Raw genomic sequence first — 15000 nt, forward strand, 5'->3', positions numbered from 1 at the left:
AATCCAGGAAGATCCCCTAGAGATGCTGACACTGACTGCTTGACGGAATACATCAACATGCTCGATGCCGTGCCGCCCTTCCAACGTACAGTAAAAGATCTCATAATCGTGAGAGAGCTTGAAGAAGAATGCGTAAGTTGATGTAACCACTTCAGTATAATCTCTGCAGCTCTGACTCGATACTCCTTCCCACGATGGAGTGATCTCGATTGGTTTCTTGCGAGTTATACGACTCAGGCTTTGTGTGGTTTCCAACCGTTGTCTCTTTCGTTCTATTTTCCTTTTTCTTAACAGTGGTCATGGGACATTGTAAATTTCCAGACTGTAAGTATAGATCACGGGCTTTCAAATTATGTTAATCTCCTGCTTATCACTCATTGATCAGTGATTCTACTAGTTACCTTCGGATTTGTTTATCCACAGTTAAAGTCCCATTATGTAAATGAACATAATAGTTTATGTAAAAAAAGCGATAATAATCACTATTCACTAGCAAGTGAAAAAAAAGGGTTATATCTTTTCTGGGTTCTATATGGATTTCACTGAGCATAATGAATCAGCTAATTTCACTAAACTGAAATAATATATAGAAACAAATGATACTAAACCCCATCTTCTGTCAAATTATCTATAAAATATAATTGTTTAAATTTTTTTTTTCCCCAAACGAAACACAACAGGGCTCCCCAAGTAGGATTTTTTTCTCCAATAAAAATTCTGGCTAAATATTACTAATATATATATAATTATATAATATTATATAATATAATTTTATATTTTTAATTAATAATTTTTTTTAATAATATATATAAAATATATATCCCTATTTATCTTATGTATATTTAATATATATATAATATATATATAATACTCTATTTATATAATTTATATATATAGATTATATATTATTATATAAAAAGTAAATATATTTAATTTGTAAATATATAAATGATTTCATAATATAAAATGTATTATTTATATATAATATATATATATTATTATATTATATATTATTTTATATATATTATTATATTATATTACATATTACACATCAATAGTATTTTATTATTTTAAAATTATATATATTATATATATTAAAATTTATTATATATTATATATATATATATTTTAAAGTACAATATATCTAAAATATTAAAAAATATATTGACAAAATTTAATACATAATAAAAATATATTATCAATATACAAAATATAGTGTTACGTATTCAAAATATTATATGGTTGTAATATAATATATATTATTATTTTATATTTATATATACAATATATTTTATAAAAATTATATATATTATATTTATATAATAATTAATAATATATTTTATTATATATTATATATATAATAGCCACACACACCCCACAACACAACCACACACCACAACCCCCTTTATATAAAATATATATATTATTATATATATATAATTATAATATATATATATATTATATAAATAATATAATATAAAGATACAAAGTTATATGTATTATAAATTATATAAATATATAAATAAATATATATTTAATTTTATAATATTAAAAAAAAATATTTAATAAAAATAATACATATATGTTTTGTATATTATAATATTATATAATTAATATATATTTTTATTTTAAAACATATGAAATTATATAAGTATTATGAAATATTATTAAAAATATATTATAAATTTATAAAATTTTATAATTATATTTTATAAATTATATATATTTATATGTTATAATAATTATATATAAAATTTATATATAAATATATATTTTATATATAATATAATAATAATAAAAAACTATATAAAATTTATATATTTTATAATATAATATATATAATTATAAAAATAAATAAAAATATATCAATATATAAAAATTATATTTCACACAAACACACACACACACCCCCCCCCACACAAAACCACAAAACCCACACACCCACACCACATATATATTATATATTATATAAAATTATATATATATATATATATATATAAAATATATATATATTATATTTTAATATATTTTATATATATATATATATATATTTTTCATAATATATATACTAATATATGCATATTTTTTGGGGTGCGGCATATGATATGCAAATTTTTTTTTTAACTTATTATATAGATGGATATCACCCCAGTTTACATATTTATTATATAATTTTATAATTTTAAAATATATATATATATATTAAAAATTTGTGTGGTGTGTTTTTTGTGGGGTTGTTGTGTGTGTTTTGTGTGTGTGTGGTGTGGGTGTGGTGTTGTGTATTATTTAAAATTTTAATATATAATATATTTTAAAATATATATAAAACTTTTATATTAATTATAATATATATTTATATTAAACATGCACAATATATATTTTATATATAATATAATATATATAAAATTAAAATAAATATATATATAATACACGGCAATTTTATATTTTATATTATATTATATATAATATATATATAAAATTATATATATTTTAAGGGATGTGTGGTGTAAATTATATAATATACATTATATAAAATTTATAATAATATAATTATAAATATATAATATATAATATATAAGGGGAAGTATATTTCTATATATATAATATTTAATATATAATATATTTTATATATATATATAAAAATATTTTATGTTTAAATCTTTAAAAAAATTTTAAATTAATATATAAATATTATATTAGGTTATAATGTCATTATAAATATAATATATATAATTTATAAAATAAATATATAAACAAAATAATCATATATAAAAAATATATTGGGATATATGAAAATATACATGATATATACATTTTATAAATAATATATTTTGGTATTATAATACAATAATATATAAAACAAAAATAAAATATTTTTATATATATAAAAATTTTATATAGAGTAATATATTTTATAGTTATATAAAATATAATTAATATATAAAATTATATTTATATGTAAAAAATATATTTTAATTATAAAATATCATATATTATTATCCCATATATAAATCATTAAATATATATATATATATTATATTTGTATAATATGTAATATAAAAAAAAATTTTATAACCCCAATTAATAATATATGATTATACATAATATATATGAAATTTGTTATAATTATGTATATATATAAAAATATATATAAATATAATTTTATGATAAATTTTAAAAATTTTAAAATTTTAAAATATATAATAATAAAATTGAATATATATTATAATAATATATATATATTTTATATATATTTTATATATAATGAAATACAATTATATAAATTTTAGAAATTATATATAAAAATTTTTAAAAAAAAAAATTTAATATAAAAGATATATAATTCCGGGTAAATATTATATTTTAATGTATAATTAAATTTACGATATATTTTGATATTTATATATAAATATTATTTAAATAAGGGGGGAATTAATAATCATAAATGTAATAAAAAAAAATAAGATATACTTATAATATAATGTATATAAATAATATAAAAATTTAAAAAAGGGAAAATAGAATATTTAATATAGTTATATAAAAAATTAATAAAAAACAATAATAATAAAAAAATAGAAAAAATATTTTGGTAGGATAAATATAAATAAAAAGGGATATAAAAATATAAAAATTATATAAAATATAAGAGAAACCCAAATTAAAAAAAAAATAAAAAAACATAACATAAAAAGGGTTTAATATGAAAAATCTATAAATTTTATATATATAATATAAAAATACTAATACATATTAGTTTTAATATTAATTATATATTATATAGGGGGGAAAATTATATATTAATATATATATATGTATATATATATATTTTATTAAGATATATTATATAAAATTTTGTTGTATTTATATTTAAAAATTTTTAAAATTTTAATATATAAAATATAAAATTTTATATAATTTATATAAATAATTATTTATTTTTAAATTTTAAATTATATTTAAAAAATTAATATATTTAATATAAAATTATATTATTATATTTATTATAAATAATAAATATATAATAACATTAAATATGTTAAATATAAAATATTAATATATAGAATATTTTATATAAAATTAATATATTATAATTATATTTATTATATATATATATATTATTAAAATTATTTATATTTATTACATCAATATATATTTAAATTAAAATCTATATTCAAATATATATTTTAAAACTAAAATAATATAAAATTATAATATAGATAATATATTATATTAATATATATATATTATAAATTAAAATTTTATAATTATTTTAATAATTTATAAATAATATTTAACTTTTGATATATAAAATATAAAACGTTATTAAAATTATATATTATATAAAACAGATTATAATTAATTATTAAATTATAGTAATATCTTATATATTTTAAAATTTATTTATATATGAATACTATACTAATTTATATTATTATATGTAATCTTATATATAATATATTTTATTTCTATGTATTATTTAAAAATATATATTCTATAATATAAAAATTAAAAAAATATATATATATTAAAAAAATATAGATTATAATTATGAAATATATTATAATTTATATATAATATCTAATGATTATATATAAATATATAATATTCTATTGTATATAATTAATATATATATTATATATATATAATATATTAATAATTATAATTCATAATTATTTTGATAATTTTAATTAAAATTTTAAATTATATATTAGATTTTAATATTATATATTATAGATATAATATTATAATAAAATATATGATATATTATAATAGATATAAAATATATATTATATAATATATATTAATATTTAAAATTATCTATATATATATATTTTATATTATATATATTATATCCTTATAATTTCAATTTATAATATATTATTATATATATATATATACCTATATATCTTATACATTAAATATTAATATATATATTATACATTATAGATTGATATATAAAATTTAAAAATTTGATAATCACCCTAATATATTTTAATATTTTTATATTTATAATATTATATATATATATAGATATATAAAATTAATATTTATAATTATATTATTATATATATATTATTTTATATTATTCTATATTTATATTTTATATTATTATTTTTAATTTTATTATTTATTTTTATTTTTCTTTTTTCATATTTATATATATTATATCTTTAAATTATTATTCTTCTCTTCTCTGTCTTCTACTTTAACTTATATATTTTTCCTCTTTCTCTACTTCTATCCCTTATTTTTCATCTTTTTTTTAAGTATATTTACTTTTCGTTATTCCATCTTCCTTATACTTTATTTGTTATATAAACTTTTTCTTTTTTTATCTTTCTTCTCTTATACTTATTATATTATTCATTCCTATTTATCCCTTTTATCTATATTTATTGTATTTATTATTATATTTATATCTATCCTATTTCCAAACCATTTTATATTATATATATATATTTTTATTTCTATTTTATTTATTTTTTGATATATATATTATTAATTAATAATATATTTATGTATATTATTACATAAAATTTATTATATATAACATTATAATATTATTTATAAAAATTTTTATATTTTTCTTTTATATTTACATATATATATTATAATTTTTATATACCCTATATCCCTAATAGATTTTTAATATATATAATATATAAAAATTTTATTTTGTAATATATTTTTCTTATATAATTTTGTACTATTAATATTATAATATTATTATATATATCTATTATATAAATTATAACTATTTTTAATTTTATATATAAAATTTTAATATTATACAATATATGTATGATACTGAATATATTAATAACACATATTATAATATTATTTTCTATATAACTATATATTATAATATATATATATATATAATTAATATATTTATATATATATATTTATATATATATATATTTATTATTATATATATAAAATGTATTTTTATATTAATATTTATATATTCATTATAATTTTTATAAAATAATAATATATACATATACTATAATGTAACATATATATAAATATATTATACATATATAACATAATATATATATTTTTTATAATACATGTAATTTTATGTATAAATATACATGATATATTGATCTAAACAATATTATTAATATGTATATAATATATATATATATATATATAATATATATATATATATATATATATATATAACATATATATATTATATAAAATATATAATGCATATATATATAATAATGTATATATATTACATAAATATGCATATTAAATAAAATTTATGTAATATATACATACTACATTATATAATATATATTTATATATATTTTTATAATATATATATATATATTATATTATATTTTATATGTGTGTGTGGTGTGTGTGTGTGTGTGTGTTTTGTGTGTGTGTGTGGTGTGTGTGTGTTTTGTGTGTGTGTTTGTATAAATATATATATATATATATATATATATATATTTATATATATTATATATATATATATATATACAAAATTGTATATATATATATATATTATATTATATATATTTTATATATATATATTTTAATATATATATATGTATATGTATATTGTATATATTGTGCATATTATATATATATATATATTATATTATATAATATATATATAATATATATGATATATATAATATATATTTAATATATATAATATATATAATATATGTAATATATAAATATATAAAATATATGTAATATATATAATATTTATAAAATATATAAAATATATATAATATATATAATAGATATAATATTTATAAAATATATAAAATATATATATAAATAAATATATGAATATAATATAAATATGTATAAATGAATATAAATATATATATAAATGGTATGCAAATGAATATCTTCATAATACAAGCGATGTATCTGACCTGCCTCGATTGTGCCTTCGTCTGACGAAGACAAAACCGAAACCGGTGAAATACGTCTTGTATTGTGAAGATATTTATTCTCATTCATACCTTTTGTACGTCTGTCAATATGAATACAGTTCATATATGAATTTATATATAAATATATATAAATATATATATAGATGTATATGAATATATATATATATATATATATATATATATATATATATATATATAGATAGATAGATATAAAATTTATAAATATATATAAATATATATATATATAAATATAGATATTTATATATATATACATATATATATTATATATATATATATATATATATATATATATAATATATATATATATATATATATATGCACACACACACACACATATGTATGGAGAGAGAGAAGGGGGGAGAGAGAGAGAAGAGAGGGGAGAAGAGAAAAAGAAGAGAGAGAGAGAGAGAGAGAGAGAGAGAGAGAGAGAGAGAGAGAGAGAGAGAGAGAGAGAGAGAGAGAGAGAGTTTTACCAGTTACGTTCTGATGAAGATATTTCCATGTGGCTGGTTAGAAGTACCGCTGACTTCATATCAGTATTAACTGCTTCTCCAATATAGCTTACACATACGAAACAAATGCTACACTAATAGAATCATCCATATCAGTATAGGGAAAACCATGTTACAGTGCAGTGGTTCCAATCCAGGAGCGCTTCAGAGGTTTACAGGGATATAGTATGTAGGTACTTGCTAAAGGAAACGAAACGAAAAGATAAGAGAAGAGATAAGGAAAGAAGATAAACAATATTTGGAACTCTTGGTCGGGGTTTGGTAGAGGACCACCGTCCTCCTCACCCCTCTCCTATGCAACGATGAAGAGAGGAGTGAAGAGGACAGTGCATGATCGCCCCTTCCGCAGATCATGTAAAATGATATATATACCAAGCAGTTTTTCTTAAAAAAAAAAAAAAAAATCGGAACATCAAGCGCCCACCCACCAGTTATGTTATTAGATAAGATTCATTATACATTTTTAAAAATCATTGTTAGTATGCAGAAATCATCATTTCCTCAAAAGCCAAGTCTAAATTTTTTCTCAGAAATGAAAAAAGTATCGTTTCCAAAAGGTTGTGAACCACTGCACACACAGCAGATACCACTTCATCAACATCAACCACGACAGAAACAATAATTCGGCATCAATCGAAATGCCTCCAGAGACAAATGCATCACCAGTGCCAACTATTACACCAATATACACAACCACATCACCAAGTATTTCAACTATACTCTCAGAGCCAGCTACTACCTCATCAGGTAAAATTGAACCATTTGCACTTTTACATCATCGGTGTCACCTATTAGTCCACCAGAAACAACTACACCATCGATGTTAACAATTACACTTAACAACTACTACATCATTAGTGTCAACTACACCACTACTACACAGGTACAACTACTCCATCTGTGTCAACTAATACACCAACAAAAACAACTACACTATCGGTGCTAACTACTACACCACCAGAAACAAAAACACTATTGGTGCCAAATACTACACCAGCGGTGTCAACTACAACACCATCAAAGACGGCTCACCAGCAGTGTCAACACTACACCAACAGGTACAACTAAACCATCAGTGTCAACTACACCACCAGAAACAACTACACTACTGGTGCCAACTACTACACCATCAGTGTCATCAACTACACCAGTAGTGTTAACTACTACACAAACAGGTACAACTACACCATTGGTGCCAACTACTACACCACCAGAAACAACTACATTTTTGGTGCCAATTACCACACCAGCATTGTCAATTACAACACAATCAAAAACGACTACACTACTGGTGCCAACTACTACACCATCAGTGTCATCAACTACACCAGTAGTGTCAACTGCTACACTAACAGGTACAACTGCACCGTTGGTGTCAACTGCTACACCACCAGAAACAACTACACTATCTGCGTCAACAATTACACTACTGGTGCCAACAACTACATTAGTATCAACTACTACACTAACAGGACAACTACATCGTCGGTGTCAACTACTACACCGCCAGAAACAACTGCACTGTTGGTGCCAACTACTATACCAGTGGTGTCAACTACAACATCATCAAAGACGACTATACCAGCAGTGTCAACTACTCCACCACCAGAAACAACTACACTAATTGTGACAACTACTACACCATCAGTGTCATTAACTACACCAGTAGTGTCTACTGCTGCATTAACAGGTACAACTACACCAGTGATCAACTACACACACCAAGAAACAAACTAACCATCGTGTACAACTTACAACACAGGCACACTACAAAATATGTCAACTACAACCCAAGTATCACACTACAACCACTGGTCAACTACACACCAGAAACACATATGCAATACACAGTGGTAACTACTACACCACCAAACACTCACTAATGTGTCAACTACAAACCATCAATCACATCAGTAACTACACCACTGCAAAACATACACCATGTCAACACTACATACTGGTCATACACCAGCGTGTCAAACCCACAGTACAACTACACCAATAAGTACACTATGCAACATGTCACTATACACTACCAAAACACTACAGTATTGTACCAAACACATTAAAACGACTACACCACAGTGTCAACTACTAACACAAACATACCAAAAAACTACACAATTGGTGCATACACTACTCCACGTAAACACACCACAGTGACACTACACTAATTTTTCAAATAACACACACCAAACACTAACATTCACACAGTGCCAAAACACCACACAAAGAATAGTGTCAACTCACACAACAGACAACACATCAGTGGTCAACACTACACCAACAGGTACAAAACTAAACACTAACCAGTGGCAACTACACCCCAAAAACACACACTGCCAATACATACTCACACAAACTAACCAGTGTGTCAACTACACCACAAAACAATACACAATGTGCAAACTACACCACAGAACAACTAACATGTGTACACTACACAAACAGGTAACTACACATTACAACTAATGCACACAAATACAACTCACCTCGTGTAACATTTACAACACAGTGCCAACTACACTATGTAACTAACTACACATATGGTACAACTACACCAGTGTCAACTTACACTACAAGAACAACACATGGGCAATTACAACACGGGTCAACTATACAACCCCAGACATACACTAAGGTGCAAACAACACATCAAGGTACATCACTACTACACCATGCAAACTATCACACAGAAACAAACTACACTACTGGGCAACTACTACACCAGGCAAACACCTACATTAGTGTCAACCACCCAAAGTTACAACTACAACACTGATTCAACTACTACACACCAAAACAACTACACTATGGTGCCAACTATACACGTTCAAACCACATAGTGTCAACTACTAAACCAACAGGTACAACTACACCAGAAATAACTACACTATTGGTGCCAACGACTACTCCATCGGTGTCAACTACTACACCGACAGGTACAACTACACTATTGTTGTCAACTACTACACCACCAGAAACAACTATACTATTTGTACCAACTATTCCAAAAACGACCACACAAGAGGTATTATCTACATCACCATCAAAGACAGCTACACCAGCAGTGTCAACCACTACACCAACAGGTACAAATAAACCATCAGTGCCAACTACACCACCAGAAACAACTACACTACTGGTGCCAACTACTATACCATCAGTGTCATCAACTACACCAGTAGTGTCAACTGCTACACTAACATACACAACTACATCGTCGGTGTCAACTACTACACCGCCAGAAACAACTGCACTGTTGGTACCAACTACTAAACCAGTGGTGTCAACTACAACACCATCAAAGACGACTACACCAGCAGTGTCAAATACTACACCAACAGGTACAACTACACCATCGATGTCAACTACTGCACCACCAGAAACAACTACACCATCGGTGTTAACAATTACAACACAGGTGCCAACTACATCATCAGTGTCAACTACTACACTAATTGGTACAACTACACCAACCGTGTCAACTATCACACTACAAGAAACAACACTATTGGTGCCAATTACAACATCGGGGTCAACTACTACACCACCAGAAACAACTACACTAATGGTGTCAACTACAACACCATCAAAGTCATCAGTGTCAGCTACTACACCACTGGAATCAACTATACCACCAGAAACAACTACACTACTGGTGCCAACTATTACACCAGCGGTGTCAACTACTCCATCATTAGTGTCAACTACTACACCAACAGGTACAACTACAACATTGATGTCAACTACTACACTACCAACAACAACTACAGTATTGGTGCCAACTACTACACTATCAAAGACGACTACACCAGCAGTGTCAACTACTAAACCAACAGGTACAACTACACCAGAAATAACTACACTATTGGTGCCAACGACTACTCCATCGGTGTCAACTACTACACCGACAGGTACAACTACACTATTGTTGTTAACTACTACACCACCAGAAACAACTATACTATTTGTACCAACTACTCCAAAAACGACCACACAAGAGGTATTATCTACATCACCATCAAAGACAGCTACACCAGCAGTGTCAACCACTACATCAACAGATACAATTATACCATCGGTATCAACTACTATTCCACCAGAAATAACTACACTTTCGGTGCCAACTACTACACCAACAGTATCAACTACATCACCAACAAAGATGATTGCACCAACAGTATCAACTACTACACCAACAGGTACAACTACACCATCGGTGTCAACTACTACACTACTAGAAACATCTACACTATTGGTGCCAACTACTATTCCATCGGTGTCAACTACTACACAAGTGGTGTCAACTACTACACCAGCGGTGTCAACTACACCATCAAAGACTACAATGTCAACTACTACACCAACAGGTACAATTACACCATCAGTGTCAACTACTGCACTACCAGAAATAACTACACTATTGGTGCCAACGACTACTCCATCGGTGTCAACTACTACACCGACAGGTACAACTACACTATTGTTGTCAACTACTACACCACCAGAAACAACTATACTATTTGTACCAACTATTCCAAAAACGACCACACAAGAAGTATTATCTACATCACCATCAAAGACAGCTACACCAGCAGTGTCAACCACTACACCAACAGGTACAAATAAACCATCAGTGCCAACTACACCACCAGAAACAACTACACTACTGGTGCCAACTACTATACCACCAGTGTCATCAACTACACCAGTAGTGTCAACTGCTACACTAACATACACAACTACATCGTCGGTGTCAACTACTACACCGCCAGAAACAACTGCACTGTTGGTACAACTACTAACCAGTGGTGTCAACTACAACACCATCAAAGACGACTACACCAGCAGTGTCAAATACTACATCAACAGATACAACTACACCATCGATGTCAACTACTACACCACCAGAAACAACTACACTAATTGTGACAACTACTACACCATCAGTGTCATCAACTATACCAGTAGTGTCAACTGCTACAATAACAGGTACAACTACACCGTTGGTATCAACTACTGCACCACCAGAAACAACTACACCATCGGTGTTAACAATTACAACACAGGTGCCAACTACATCATCAGTGTCAATACTACACTAAGGAATACACCAACCTGTCAACTATCACACTACAAGAAACAACACTATTGGTGCCAATTACAACATCGGGGTCAACTACTACACCACCAGAAACAACTACACTAATGGTGTCAACTACAACACCATCAAAGTCATCAGTGTCAGCTACTACACCACTGGAATCAACTATACCACCAGAAACAACTACACTACTGGTGCCAACTATTACACCAGCGGTGTCAACTACTCCATCATTAGTGTCAACTACTACACCAACAGGTACAACTACAACATTGATGTCAACTACTACACTACCAACAACAACTACAGTATTGGTGCCAACTACTACACTATCAAAGACGACTACACCAGCAGTGTCAACTACTAAACCAACAGGTACAACTACACCAGAAATAACTACACTATTGGTGCCAACGACTACTCCATCGGTGTCAACTACTACACCGACAGGTACAACTACACTATTGTTGTAACTACTACACCACCAGAAACAACTATACTATTTGTACCAACTACTCCAAAAACGACCACACAAGAGGTATTATCTACATCACCATCAAAGACAGCTACACCAGCAGTGTCAACCACTACATCAACAGATACAATTATACCATCGGTATCAACTACTATTCCACCAGAAATAACTACACTTTCGGTGCCAACTACTACACCAACAGTATCAACTACATCACCAACAAAGATGATTACACCAACAGTATCAACTACTACACCAACAGGTACAACTACACCATCGGTGTCAACTACTACACTACTAGAAACATCTACACTATTGGTGCCAACTACTATTCCATCGGTGTCAACTACTACACAAGTGGTGTCAACTACTACACCAGCGGTGTCAACTACACCATCAAAGACTACAATCAACTACTACACCAACAATAACAACTATACTATTGGTTTCAACTACACCAAAAACGACTACACAAGCTGTGTCAACTACTACACCAACAGGTATAAATACAACACTGGTACCAACTACTACATCACCAGAAGCAACTACTCCATCAATGCAAACTACTACATCATCAGAAACAACTACACCATCGGTGCTAACTAGCACATCAGAAACGACTATACCAGCGGTAGAAACTACTGCAACAACAGGTACAACTACACCAATAGTGCCTAAAACATCAGAGTCAACTAATACACCTGAAGATACTACAACACCGGCATTAATTACTACAGTACCTATAACAACAGCAAAGTCATCCCTTAACACACAAACAGGTACATCCCCAGCAATGGTATCAACTAGACCAACATCGGAATCTACTGTTACACAAGCGGGTACTGTGGAATTATCTACATCAACAAAAACACCTGCATCAACAGAACTATCTACATCTGAAACACATACATCAACAGAAACTCCAATTTCACCAGCATCACCAACATCTGTGGAAACAATAACTTCACCACAATCCCCAGTATCAACGGAAGTTCCAACTTCTCCAGCATCACCAAAATAGAAATCCCTATTCCCACAATCACCAACATCAACGGAAATTCCTACTTCACCAGCATCACCCGCATCAACGGAAATCCCAACTTCTCCACTCACCCATCAACGGAAATCCTAACTTCTCCACAATCACCAACATCAACGGAAATCTCACTTCTCCACAATCACCAACATCAACGGAAATCCTAACTTCTCCACAATCACCCGCATCAACTGAAATCCTAACTTCACCACAATCACCAATATCAACGGAAATCCCTTCTTCACCAGCTTCACCTGCATCAACGGAAATCCCTACTTCACCGGAAACATCATCAACGGAACTTATAACCACAACTGATGCATTCGAGACCACAGTGGAAACCACTACAACACCAGGTAACTTTATTTGTAGTTGTGAAGCAGTTTGGCAATTCTCAAATGGCATTATTAACAACTACAATAGATCTAAATGAAATATAATCAACAAAAAAGGCAAGAAAATAAGAATTAACCTTGTCTAAAATAATGTCTTATATTTCAGATTTTTTCGTATATATTTATATTATATTTTTTTGTATATCTTTTATTCTGAGAAAGGATATTATGTGAACTAAAGATTTTTTTTTTATTAGTTCCATTTTAAAGATATTCAAATTTGTGTGTGTTGTGAGGGTATGTGCATCTGTCCCTGTGTAAGTGAGTAAGTGTGTGCGTGTGTTCCCACTTTTCAAGATATTGCAGTGAAATATTTTTACAGCCCTTGAAAGCATACCCAAGCAAGGACATTTTTTGGAAAAAGGGTGCTGTCGCCCCATAACCCCCGCTTGGGACAACAAATCTTCACCTCGTATTCACGGTATGACACAGCCAAACTAAAGCTAGGATATCCTCGAAACGCGAATGGAATACCCGAGGTAGTTAGCTTCAGGTTAAATACCCATGCTATGACCTGAGTCA

At 26.7% G+C, this 15000-nt stretch overlaps 2 protein-coding genes across 2 annotated transcripts in view; both read left to right on the plus strand.

Moving 5' to 3' along the window:
• Positions 1 to 255, plus strand: part of LOC119579733 (basement membrane proteoglycan-like) — a 2795-nt gene extending 2540 nt beyond the window's left edge. Inside the window, exon 6 of the mRNA XM_037927636.1 lies at positions 1 to 255. This exon is cut by the window's left edge and continues 16 nt beyond it. Within this exon, the coding sequence (XP_037783564.1) occupies positions 1 to 141 (141 nt within the window). The 3' untranslated portion in view covers positions 142 to 255.
• Positions 256 to 7574: 7319 nt separating this feature from the next.
• LOC119578937 (mucin-2-like) lies at positions 7575 to 14179 on the plus strand. The gene is made up of 12 exons (XM_037926620.1): positions 7575 to 7630; positions 8046 to 8212; positions 8349 to 8523; positions 8560 to 8833; positions 8938 to 9318; positions 10030 to 10228; positions 10333 to 12235; positions 12273 to 12473; positions 12538 to 13022; positions 13111 to 13428; positions 13548 to 14026; positions 14069 to 14179. Exons 1-12 carry the CDS (start codon positions 7575 to 7577, stop codon positions 14177 to 14179), a joined length of 4749 nt encoding a protein of 1582 aa, XP_037782548.1.
• Positions 14180 to 15000: the final 821 nt, after the last annotated feature.

The sequence above is a fragment of the Penaeus monodon genome, chromosome 2 (assembly GCF_015228065.2).
Source record: "Penaeus monodon isolate SGIC_2016 chromosome 2, NSTDA_Pmon_1, whole genome shotgun sequence".
In the NCBI taxonomy this organism is placed as follows: Eukaryota; Metazoa; Arthropoda; class Malacostraca; order Decapoda; family Penaeidae; genus Penaeus; species Penaeus monodon.